Genomic DNA, 12,193 nt, shown 5'->3' on the forward strand with positions numbered 1-12,193 from the left:
GAGAGAGAGAGAGGATCTACCTTTGTTGTGGAGAACTCTAAACCCAAAGCAAAAAGAAGAAAGATCACCCCAAATTGAGCTACAGTTTCAACCTGCATCCGTAAATCAGAGTAAAATAATGAATAAGACACATAAAGCCATCCTAAATAAGAGGGATCTGTTAACAACCTAACGTCTAGAAAAGACAAACAAATTCTATCACAGCATATAGAATAATCCCGGTTAGTGTTTCTTACATGAGGCATACTCAATATGCCTTACCAAGAACATTTTATAGTATACTACAAGACAACAGACTTATAGTACCTGAGCGTCTGAAAAAAGTGCTAGATCATCTTAAATGAGTACTAGAAATGTTTCTTTCTTTCTTTCTTCCTCTCAATAATGTATATCAAATCCAACATGAAATGACTGTTGGTATACCTTGCTTTCCATAATTATCAATCACTTCTACACATGTGACTAGAAAACCTTTATGCTTACAATATCATAACATAGAAACCACTGTATAAGATAATATAACACGCTACACGAAGTAAGAAGTTTCTGGATAGCAAATTTGTGTGGTAAACATACTTGAACCATTTCACTGACGAAATTGAACCCTCCAGGTCCAATAACAGATCCGGCTAGCAAATACCCCGATATGACCTGCAAAGTTAAAGTAACACAATAAGAAACATTCAGTATAATAGTCACATTAACATAGATGTTCTATGATAAGTTTATAAATGTATGACTATTCATGTGTATGTACAGACCGGTTGTCCAGCACAAGCAAAAGCAATACCACCACAGGTTGCGGATACAATAACGACGACCAGATCTGATATCAGTCTACAATCCAACAAGCAGAAGTATTCAGATCAGCATTTCTAATCAATCACCAATGAACTTATTTAAACTGTAAGAAAACAGTAAATTTACCTCAGGTCTAGCTGCAGCACTGGATATTTTGATTTAAAATTAGATATTATAAAGACATTGTCCTGAAAATATAAATAGAGAACAGTAAGTTCTCTTATAAGTTATGACCATGGTGACAAATACCTGCAGTAGTTCTATTTTCAACGAAGCAATCAATCTTACCTTGCGATCTATCAGTGTTGGGGTCTCTTCTGCTCCATTATCATTATCCAGATTAAAAACATCATGTAGTTGAAACGACCTATTTAAGCTACAAAAAGAATAACCAGAATCACGATTCAGATAACGAAGACGGTTACGGTAAAGTGAAGTGCTTTACTCTAATGTGCAAATTCAAGCAATCAGAAACTACAAAGAACATAAATGAGAAGAAGAATATACTTTTCCTCTTTTGTCTCATTTTTCTTCGACTTAACTCTGGCAACTGTTTCCAGTGTAGCCTGTTCCAGACAAAAAGGGAGTATATAGATACATTTAGCAAACACTCGCCAACAGAGCTTTATCTATATGAAATATGGAGCTTAGGAAGAATCAAAATCATATCAAATTTCAAGAATGAACCAAGTATAACCTTATGTAATGCAAATAGATCATACTATATTTGCGAATAAAACTAAATCAGATCTCCAATTTATGACTCTTATATGTATAATTAAAATGAACTTAACACTAACCTGTTGGCCGGCTACGCTGTTGTTGAAGCTTCCAGGATCAGTAGCTGCATTTAAAACCAAGCAAAGCAAAGTTAGCAAATCAATAACCATACCATTACGAACTACTAGTATCACTATTATTGCAATTCACAGCTAAACACGTCGTCTTTGATCTGCTCCAATTGCAACTGAAACTTTCTTACAGTTTCTTCAGTTCAAACCTAACCGCAGAGAAAGAGAGAAGGATTGGATCTAGCAAACCTTCGTTCTGATCGTTCTCCTTGAACTCGTTCTCGAGAGCCTTGTCGATCATGTCAGCGAAGCTGCCTTCTTTGGGCTTGGAAAGCGAGACATTGGACTCGGTGGCGTTGAGGTTGAGCAGGAGGGGATCTGACTCGGCGGCGAGCGGGTCGGCGAGGAGCAAATCGGAGCTGAGAAGCAGCAGTAGTAGCAGAGTTGAGATCAGAATCGTGAGAGGGCTTCTTATCAACATTTCAGGAGTCCGCCGCGAATATAGACGGTTGAGATTTGCGGCGACGGACGGCCGGCGGTGGCGGATTGGCGAATCGTAGTGTTGGTGAAGGAGGGAGTGAAGAAGAAGAAGAAGAAGAGGAGGAGGAGGAGGGAGTAACCAGAGTTAGGCTGTCAGGGGTACTGTGGTCAACTTGGAGTCATACAGTGGCCCTATATTAAAACAAAAACAAATATGTTTAAGTGGGATAGCGTCGGAAGTTGACCGGCGGGAACGATTCAGATTTAGTGGGAGTCGGGTAATTTACCGTTGAGGCTTGGTCTGCTATGACCATAAAATGAGGTAATCATTATCCAAAAAAATAATAATAATAAAAAATATAAAAAATGAGGTAACCCTTATTAAACTTGAATTATTCACTCGTAATTGGTCTGCTATGAGCATAAGTGTGTCAACCCTTATGCTTTCCAGGCCCAGATCTCTCTGGTCACTAAAAATAAATTAATATTTAACTCTAATTAATGTCAGTTAAGATTCGAACATGGATATAAGAGTTCTACATTTAGGCTTTTACCAATTTGACCATATGTGGTGGTTATGCGTTTACTTATTGTAACTACAAAAATTACCCGTCATCTGAAGCCACATACCTAGAATTATATCATTTACATGTCGTTTGTCTCAATTAATGTTACCTTGGCCAAATTGTCACAGGACAATGACATTATATTATTGTTAGCACGCCTAAAATTCATTTTTTTTTTTTGAGATAGACCCCATGCCAACTTGCCACCAGAACCACTATTGAGGCGATTACAACAGCCATGACGACCACAAGAAGAAAGAAAGAAGCCCATGCCACTTGGTTTTATTTGGAATGAAAATCCAGTATAGTCAGATTTGGTGAAACGCTACTACTTTCCAATAGATACAAAACAAACAGATATGTCGAACAGAGAACAAGAATAGGTCTCTCGGTCTCTCCCATTAGAAAGGACAATGGAAAGCACTCTTGTTTACCTGAAGGCGAGATCTCTTATGATCAAGAAGTTTGGTACCATTGGTAGTTTTGACCATGAAAACCAACCCTAAAATTCAAGCAAATGCGCTAGCACATAACTACGACAAATCTGGATAATGATAATCAACATAGCTTCTGCCGAATCCAATTGTTGTCCATATTCTCGACTGAGATGCTTCACATTCTCTGTGCCTCATCCAAGTTTGTACCCAATCCACTTTGGTTGGTGTAGTCTTAGTCTCATATTTATGAGATATAGTCCCATACTCATACACTACCTTGATAGATAACTTCATGCTTGATCATTTGCAGCATTCCCATCAATCACTTCATTAAGGGGATTACCTGTATCCCGAGCCAACTATACCTACACTCACCGTCATTGATGAGCTTTGAGAAGTACCACTCCAATAGTACATTTCAAAAAGAGAATCCCCAGAGACTGCAGAATGTTGCATCTCTCGGCCTGCTCCATATAGTTACTTTACAACCTTGTTAATAACGTGTCTACTATCATACAACATCGATTACAATGAGAAGCTGCAAGTGTAGCCCATTTAAGATGCTGCATATATGAAGCCTGAAGTTCATCTCTTGAAAGGCCTGGACTCTAGGGAGCCACGGATAGGATGCTGAGGGTCATTTCATGTAGAAGTTCTGTTTCTCCCCGTATCAATCAAGGATTTATTTGAGAGGTTGGTTATCGAGTCTGCTATAACTCTTGCACTTGACTTCATGTAACCACCTGAGACATAAAAGGTCTGGATTAAGTAACAGAGAAAACTTAAAAATGATGCAACCTATTTGACCACAACTACAATCATCTAGAGTTGTACAACATTCAGTTGGCATTAACTTATTAAATAGCTATGGTGATCGCTTTCACATTGCGAAGTGTGTAGTTATCACGATTGACTGACACCGATTGGTCTATTAGTAGCGGAGGACAAATTAATCGCACCTGATGTGAGCATGACAATGGGAATATTTCTCTCCCGAGCAAACTTGAAGACTTTCTCATCCCTGTGAGTTATCCCATCAGGACTGATCTACATAAGCAAGCCACATAATCACAGATCACAAAAGAGCTGGTAAAAGATACACCTCCTGTTGCAATTGTCATGACTACAAGTGATATTCTCCAAGACTGAAAAAGATCAGAGATGTTACCTTCAACCTGCCCAGAGGATCTCCATCGAGAATATCAGTTCCAGCATTGTATACTACCAACTCAGGTTCAAAATTATGAGCAGCAACCTAACATTCATATCAAGTTCTTGAGTTCACATGGAAGTGCTTCTCATCGAATAGCTTACACAGCTAAAAGTTTTTAAAAGAAAACCAATTGCTAACAATTTTCAGATATGACAGCACATGATTTGTAAGTATATACCTCAAGAGCTTCATCTAACTTCCTCAAGTACTCGGCTGTTGTAGTGCCACTCTGTTTAATTTTTTCTTAAAAGATGTTATGATACACAAAGCCATGGACAAAACAACTACAATCTGATATGATGATGGGTTAATGAAGGCTCACCGGTACTTCAACCCTCTGATCAATGTATCTCCTTGCCTCATAATCCTAAATAAGAGAAGGGAGGAAAGGCATGTTCATCAGACCAATAGCATAATTCAAAACCTCAGTAAGAAAACACTATAGATTGACGCTGATCAATCAAAAAGAGCCAGAAGTAAATATGTAGTGAAAGGGCAACAACGAGAGACACTAGGAAGTTTGCGTTTTCCCAACCACAATGTCTAAGATGGCCTGTCCTCATAGACTTTACCACCAGCAGAGCTAGTCACTTAGTTGTTACCAACTTGCATCTCAAAACAGACCAGGATAAACTTAAGAGTTTCTTGGGCAGAAACTTACAAATGGATATATTCCAGGGTTGTACATATCCAGGATATAGACTCGACCTGTTATAAATAAATAAATAAATAAACACAGTTCAGAACTTAAAAGAACAAATGATGAAGTCAAACTATGCCCTGAGGATAAAAAAGGTAAACATACTGTCATTTGCAAAATCCGTTTCATGGCCATTTCCTTGATGTGCATCAAGATCAATAATCATGACCCTGCATATACAGATAATGAGTGAAAGATAGTTTCGCACTAAGCTCAAAACCTAACTTATAAATTATAATGCAACTATTCATCTGATGTGCAATAGTTAGTACCTTGATATGTTTAACCACACAAAGGCAAAATGTATGCAAAGAGAAATATCGGCATAAGCACAGAATCCACCTCCTTTTGCCCCACAACAATGATGAAACCCTCCTCCCACATTGATGGCCCATCCTCGCTCTTTTGCAAGCTTTGCAGCCAAGATAGTTCCCCCCACCTGCAACATAATACAAGCACTTAAACCCTTATTCTCTTTTCTTCCTGAAAGGACTTAAAAAAAGAAAAAAAGAACTCGAGATGGATGATTACCTGGTTGCGAAATGGCCCGAGAACTTTCTGCTGTACAAGGCAGTTTGGGAATAGGGCAACAGGAGGTACCTTACTCAAAGTAGATGAAACAAATAAGTCATACTCTCATAGCGTAAATGCATAATTCGAAACTAACAAACATCATCAGAAAGACAGAAACCATTCATCCTTATCTGAAGCTGTAAGTAATGAGTATACTACCTCAATTATCATAGCAACATCTAAACTACTCTTCAAACTCTTCAAGTATGCTTCAGTATGCACCTGCTCAAATTTACCAACAGTAAGTAAATCCAGCTCAAAAGTTACTGATAAGTATCCACACACAAAAACACAAAGTAAAATCCATATGAATATCTACCACAAGAAGATCTTCCTTTGAAGCTTGCTTTGGCTCCACAAGGCAATTCTTCTCCACAACATCATCCATGGATAGGAATCTACATATCCGGCCCCATTTAGCAGAATCGAACGGGTGCCTGTATCGTTAACCGAATCAAAACCAATTTCATTCAATAAAAGGAGAGGAAGATTGAAACCACACACTTACAGCTTCTCGATGCCGAGAAATGCGATATCATAACTCGAAGAGTAAATCAACGGAACCTGATCGGTGAAATTTCTCAGATTCCGAAATGTAAACTTGAAAGCGGAGACGAATCTAGGTAACGGTTTACCTTGGAGCTCGGGACGTCGAAGTAGAGCTTGCTGGAGAGAATACGGCTGCGCCTGAGAGATTCGGCGTCGGTTTCCGACGGAGGAGCGAGCGACATCGTTCCGGAGCGAGCTTTGGAGCGGCGGAGCTTGTAGCGGTAGAGAGAGTGAGAGAGTTTGACGGTGGCGGCGAAGGTGAGGACTATGACTATGACTCGGTTCCGAGTCGATTCGGTCCACATTGAAATGACCCGGTTGCTCGAATTCGCGTTGGTGAAGGAGGAGGTTGGGTGTGGAAATGAATGCTAAGCGCTTCCGAGGCACGTTGAGGAAGTGATCATGATCCGACGGCTGCGGGATCGAATATTTGGCGCGATTTGGGCGGGTAGTTTGAACGCGCCAACTGACGAGTGGATCGGTGAAAATCTCTATATCTTTTTCTTTTTCTAAAAGAAGAAAATATTCGGATAAAATGGCTCCTTGTTTGTTGTAAAACCCATAATGTTTAACACATTCAACTGAGACCAATGTAGTGGAGAACTGGTTTAGACTTCACCCGGTCAATTATTAATTAAGGGATTCATGGTCAATTAAGTATCGTTAGATGTAAATTTAACGATGTAATGGATATCTGATTTAGACATACATGTTTTACCTGGTCAATTACTGATCAAAGGATCCATGATCAATTAAACATCGTTAGATGTAAATCTAAGGGTTGAAAACAAAACAACTTAACTTTAAAATAATATTTTCCACCATTGAATTTACATCCAAGAGTGATTAACTATGATTCCCTTTATCAATAACTGACCAGATGAACATTACTGCTAGTGTAGATTTAATGTATTGGTTCAATTGTTGTGGGGTTTTCCCTTTCTTCTTTTTGTTTGAAGGGCATTATTGAGAATGGGATAAATACATTAATAGATAGTTATATCAGTTTCAAGTACATGAGACAACCATTGTGACATACCCTCAATCCACACGAAATACAGAAAACAAAAACGCATAGTTAGCTAACCTATGTACTGCCTGATTACATTGTCGTGAACAATGAATACAAATAACTGAAATAAAGAGATGAAACTGAGTCTTCACCTCTTCTAATTACATGTGCTCGACCTAGAGCACGTTCCATTTGTATAGATACAACTCGGCATTTGTTGCTTGTCAAAGTCGGAGACAACAATAATTCCAAACAAAAGGAAAAAGTGGAATGACTTCACTGCTCCTCTTGAACTCATTGTAGGAACCGTTTAGTTGTAGCGACATAAACAGTGGTGGCCTCGTTAAAACTTTGCTCAGATAAAAACCTAGTAGATAAACTCCGAACTGAGGAAAGAGTACCACCTGCTAACCAACATAAAGGGGCAAGAAGTCACGTGCTCTTCACAAATCGAACACAAAGATGGGGTGCAAGAAGTCTCGCACACTACCGTCATACCACAAAACATTTCTAAAACTGCACAAATTGCATACCAAAGAAACGCCAAGTTTGTATTAAGATCTGAATTTAAAGAATGAAAGTTTGAAATACATTATTGGAAAAAGAGATATAATTTGTGAATGCAACACCCGCTCTTTTTTATGTTCTAGTTTGATATTGAAAAAACTCGTACCAATATGTGTGGTCGATTTCCACAATCAATTAAAATTTTCATTTTCTAAAGAGGAATTTTTTATCAATAAGATCTAGTGATCTGTTTTACTAGGTTTGCAGCCATTTCCTTAATATAATAAAGTCCTTACAATAACGACCATGAGGTCTATGGTGGTCTAAAAATTAATCATAATACTGATACGAATATGGTGGCCAACGATAAAGTCAGTATATACATAATTACATATCTTAATCGATCCAACACGAGTTTGTTGCACACGCAATTGAAATCCTTGGCGTCTAAAACTTTTCTTAATCTACTCAAATGTGTGTTGATGATTTTTCAGAAAATTATGAAATGAATGATGGATTATATGATCGTCGTAGTTTTTTATGCTTGCTTTGATGTTGTCTAATAGAAATGAGTCAAATGACCTGCCAACTTCTGTCCCCCTTTCCTCTTTTGGTCGGTTCCTCCGGCCTATAACGCATGCGCCTTCTCTTTAGAGCCTTGTGGGATGTACGTGTGTGTTTACAAAAATAAGGGACATCACCTCCCTCTCTTCTGACGACGTGAGATCTCACAATCCACCAATTTATGGACTCTACATCCTCGTCTGCATGTCGTAGTTTTGTTTGCTTGCTTTGATGTTGTCTAATAGAAACGACCGGCCAACTTCCGTGCCCCTTTCCTCTTTTGGTCGGTTCCTCCGGCCTATAACGCATGCGCCTTCTCTTTAGAGCCTTGTGGGATGTGTGTGTTTACAAAAATAAGGGACATCACCTCCCTCCCTTCTGACGACGTGAGATCTCACAGAAAAGTAATTGATTGCCTGATCATTTTTTCTCTTTGTCTTTAGATACACGAGCCGAATTCCTTTATAAATTGAGAAAGAACTCCTAATGATATAAACTGAGATCGAGAGTAGAATCGATACATTATTGATTGTATTTGGGAGAAAAATCAACTCGATAGAAATACGTTCGTTGAGGATGAGGATAATAAATATCAACTCAAACATCTCATGCCATCGACTTTTGTCAATGTGTCAATCAGTAACAGGAATTTAAAGATAATCCTAGATGAATAATGGATCACTGTTAAAGATTCCCATTCAATCAATCCATCAAACAAAGATGGTCGACTGCCTGCCCAAAAACAATCTTTGTCCCACAAACCAAAAATGTAAAGAATCTGGAGAGACCGGATTTGTATAGCTAGCAACAACATCATACTCCCATTTTCGTACCATCTTTTCAAGAAGAACACGTATCATGCATTCACGGCCAACTATTACGCCTGATGGTGCACACTGGCGCTTCTGGGAGGTCACATCGATATGTTTTCAGGTAAATGAACCGGTTGACATGTCGTTGGATGAGTACGAAGCTGTCCAGCCAGCCATTCGCGAAAGGTTAGAGTCACATGCCGATAAAGAATAAACCAATCACAGCACATGCCTCTGCTCACAGCCAGGTCAGCTTACCTGATGGCGGTCGTACGTGTATATATAATCACTGATTATATAGTTTCGTTATATCTCGCCTGATTCCGTTATTGTTTATTATTTTCCGAGGAGCAGCCGGTCAGATGATAGATGTGTGATCCAAGCGAGCACGGAGAGAGAGAAAAACGTCACAAACATCGGAGAAGAATAAGCATTGCATCGGAAAACACAACCCTATTCTCTGATGAGTCCTCCTCGTCGCCGGTGCATTCAACCATGGACAATTTCTCGGTAAAACATATATATGTAATCGTGAATTTTTCGGAAATGTATTTTTATTTGCTATTTGTGTTTGATAAAAATCGGGTTTTGAGAAGAGATCGAGCTCTTTATCACTGGGGGAGAAGCTGTGCGTTGCGTTCCTACCGTGTGTAGCGATCATAGAGGAGTTGGCTTTGACCGTGATAGGTTGCTTCACTTACCGGCCTCGCCCCGTCAAACGTGGTTACGCTATCGGAGACATGACTCAGCTCGCCGAAGAAACCCGATGTATGTACCTCTGTATTTTTTTGGTCGTTGAAAAATGAAAATTAGGTGGAAACGGAAAGTTTTCATTTGGATTTGATGCAGTTACTGTTAATGAGCTGGAGGCGTTATATGAGTTGTTTAAGAAGCTGAGTAGCTCGATCATCGATGACGGGTTGATTCACAAGGTGAGAATGATGATTCGATTTTGAATAATTGGCCTATATAGCTGCACTGTTGTGGAATTGTTGTAATGGAGTCTGATTATGTTGCAGGAGGAGCTTCAGTTAGCACTGTTCCAAACTCGCCAGGGCGAAAATCTATTCCTTGATCGTGTATGTTTGCTTCGCAACAGTTTTTAACTCATTACAGGCTATTTGGACCTCTGTGTGACATTTTTTGTGTTGTGTAGGTTTTTGATTTGTTTGATGAGAAGAGAAATGGTGTCATTGAATTCGATGAGTTCATTCATGCGCTCAATGTGTTTCATCCCTATGCTCCTATACAAGATAAGATTGATTGTAAGTGACTGCTACAAGCGGCAGCAATTGATTTGTGCAAATGCAAGGTGAAATGTCTGTCTTATGTAAATATCTGGTTTCATTTCTTGCAGTTGCATTTAGGCTGTATGATCTGAGACAAACTGGCTTCATTGAGCGTGAAGAAGTGAGTGCTAACTTTATCGATGTCCAAATCTCCTCCTAGACGGTTTTTGTAGTTGTGTATCGAGGTACTTAAGATCAAGTCGCTTCTGTTTTGTTTCAGGTTAAGCAAATGGTGATTGCCATATTGATGGAGTCTGACATGAAACTTTCCGATGATCTTCTGGAGTCTATCATTGATAAGGTAAGCACAAGGCTTCTGCTCAGGTTTGAGCTGGGTCTAGCTAGCTTGTCGAGAGTATAGTACTCACGGCATCTTTTATTTGTCTTGCAGACATTTGCTGATGCTGATGCCGATAAGGATGGGAGAATCAATAAGGAAGAATGGAAGGATTTTGTGCTTCGACATCCAACTCTTCTGAAAAACATGACTCTTCCTTATCTGAAGTACGCTTCTTGACTTGTCTTTATATATATTTCCAGTATTCTGCAACCTTGCAACATTCTAGTTAACTCTTCATATTCTTAAGTATCGGCCAATTTTACTTACCAGCCTTGTCAATTACATTCTCTAGGGACATCAGTACAATATATCCGAGTTTCATTTTCCACACAGAAGTTGAAGACTGAAAATTTGAAGCCCTTTTCCCTTGGAGGATCACTGAGTGAATATTAATCCTAAGCTTCAGCGTCTTGTGCTGCTACTTCGGACTAGCAGAATCAAGTAATTGTCCTTTTGAAATGACTTGTTGTCAGATCAGTGCAGCACTTATGTATATAGGAAACACCTGAGTTTAGGCAGGGCTACGATGCTGCTCTTGTATCACAAGATTGATTCGGTTTCTCTCCATCAATTCAAAACCATTGTTGTACAGTGAAACAGTAGTCATTTTTGCAGTCAATTTGATTTAGGGTGATATTTAACTTTCTTCTAAAGCAAGAGACTTGGTCATGATTCTCAAGAATCATGAACGTTATTTTTACTTCAGTGACTCAAATGCTGTTGGGTCAGTCCCTCCTTATTTGGAGGAGAGTAAAGCATGAGAAACAATTGTTTTGGTGATCCATGGTAGATGTTGAAATGAACAAAGCTTAGCTTTCATTTCTTCACACGTCTGCACCTACGACCTGCCATGAAGAGCAATACCTATATAAACTTAGGCGTCACTTTCTTCTCCTTCCTCTTCGATCCTTTGGTATCGAAGCAGCGAAACCCAGCAACGCCTCCAACTTTTGTTCTTTTCCAGCTTCATCCTTCATGCAATCCCAAAAGACCCCGAAATTGACAAAAACTCTTTGGGTAGCATTTGCTGATGAACCTTCCAAAACATGCAGAGGAACGAGCAAATCAGGCGGGTGGTGAGAAAATGGGGTTGATATGTGTCACGGGCCGACTTTGCGAGGGTGCAAAGAGGACCGTGCGGCACTCGCTAGCCTTTGAAAGGTAGCAAGTCAGCCTTGTGCGCACCTTGCAAGGAACAATAGAAACCACACGATATTAATATGATGCTAGCAACAAGCAAGAACACAGTTTTATATAATTGTGGAGCGAGCTCAAAGAGCGAGCGGGCACTCGAATAAAAAGTTGAAATGATCTCACGGGACACAAATGATTGAATAATTCCTCTCTTTATTGATGGTAAGACGTTAGTAGAGGCTAAAGTACATGTGCTTACCTATACTAGTTCCTTAGTCCAACCGTCGCCGACTAGGAACTCCCCTACAAAGAGCATATCGGTCAAATTCTCATTTGGCTGTGGGAAACATCAAAAAGCCAAGGAGGGCCAAGCTAAATAAAATAAAATACAAGGAAAATAGAAATTACAATAATGCCACTTGCAC

General features: G+C 39.4%; 3 protein-coding genes across 3 annotated transcripts in view; 1 reads left to right on the forward strand and 2 right to left on the reverse strand.

The window, feature by feature from the left end:
• LOC101306692 (K(+) efflux antiporter 6-like) overlaps positions 1 to 2,278 on the reverse strand; it is a 6,712-nt gene extending 4,434 nt beyond the window's left edge. The window contains exons 1-8 of the mRNA XM_004290984.1: positions 1,842 to 2,278; positions 1,602 to 1,645; positions 1,309 to 1,367; positions 1,090 to 1,177; positions 928 to 989; positions 762 to 837; positions 577 to 651; positions 21 to 92 (exon numbers count right to left, since the gene is read on the reverse strand). Coding sequence (XP_004291032.1) covers positions 21 to 92; positions 577 to 651; positions 762 to 837; positions 928 to 989; positions 1,090 to 1,177; positions 1,309 to 1,367; positions 1,602 to 1,645; positions 1,842 to 2,073 — 708 coding nt within the window. The 5' untranslated portion in view covers positions 2,074 to 2,278. The remainder of the gene's footprint in view (positions 1 to 20; positions 93 to 576; positions 652 to 761; positions 838 to 927; positions 990 to 1,089; positions 1,178 to 1,308; positions 1,368 to 1,601; positions 1,646 to 1,841) is intronic.
• Positions 2,279 to 2,990: 712 nt separating this feature from the next.
• Positions 2,991 to 6,406, reverse strand: LOC101306979 (histone deacetylase 2-like). The gene is made up of 13 exons (XM_004290985.1): positions 6,197 to 6,406; positions 6,070 to 6,125; positions 5,881 to 5,998; positions 5,721 to 5,783; positions 5,520 to 5,588; positions 5,261 to 5,427; positions 5,094 to 5,158; positions 4,950 to 4,996; positions 4,611 to 4,655; positions 4,467 to 4,517; positions 4,244 to 4,330; positions 4,035 to 4,122; positions 2,991 to 3,818 (listed from the first exon to the last, which is right to left on the reverse strand). Exons 1-13 carry the CDS (start codon positions 6,290 to 6,292, stop codon positions 3,718 to 3,720), a joined length of 1,053 nt encoding a protein of 350 aa, XP_004291033.1. The 5' UTR covers positions 6,293 to 6,406; the 3' UTR covers positions 2,991 to 3,717.
• Positions 6,407 to 8,919: 2,513 nt separating this feature from the next.
• Positions 8,920 to 11,229, forward strand: LOC101307267 (calcineurin B-like protein 10-like). Its single transcript, XM_004290986.1, has 10 exons — positions 8,920 to 9,253; positions 9,360 to 9,515; positions 9,602 to 9,773; positions 9,855 to 9,937; positions 10,025 to 10,084; positions 10,162 to 10,270; positions 10,363 to 10,415; positions 10,515 to 10,595; positions 10,686 to 10,798; positions 10,927 to 11,229. The coding sequence occupies exons 2-10, from the start codon at positions 9,375 to 9,377 to the stop codon at positions 10,979 to 10,981; spliced, it is 867 nt and encodes a 288-aa protein (XP_004291034.1). The 5' UTR covers positions 8,920 to 9,253; positions 9,360 to 9,374; the 3' UTR covers positions 10,982 to 11,229.
• The last annotated feature ends 964 nt before the right edge of the window (positions 11,230 to 12,193 follow it).

Source organism: Fragaria vesca, linkage group LG2 (genome assembly GCF_000184155.1).
Source record: "Fragaria vesca subsp. vesca linkage group LG2, FraVesHawaii_1.0, whole genome shotgun sequence".
Classification (NCBI taxonomy): Eukaryota; Viridiplantae; Streptophyta; class Magnoliopsida; order Rosales; family Rosaceae; genus Fragaria; species Fragaria vesca.

Coding starts and splice junctions, on each gene's coding strand:
- LOC101306979 (XM_004290985.1), bottom strand. CDS start 6,292: ATGTCGCTCGCTCCTCCGTCGGAAACCGACGCCGAATCTCTCAGGCGC. Junction 5,159..5,260: donor GTGTGGTTAAACATATCAAG/GTACTAACTATT, acceptor CTGTATATGCAG/GGTCATGATTATTGATCTTG. Junction 4,123..4,243: donor ATCCTCTGGGCAGGTTGAAG/GTAACATCTCTG, acceptor TTGCTTATGTAG/ATCAGTCCTGATGGGATAAC.
- LOC101307267 (XM_004290986.1), top strand. CDS start 9,375: ATGTGTGATCCAAGCGAGCACGGAGAGAGAGAAAAACGTCACAAACAT. Junction 9,938..10,024: donor ATGACGGGTTGATTCACAAG/GTGAGAATGATG, acceptor ATTATGTTGCAG/GAGGAGCTTCAGTTAGCACT. Junction 10,799..10,926: donor ATGACTCTTCCTTATCTGAA/GTACGCTTCTTG, acceptor TACATTCTCTAG/GGACATCAGTACAATATATC.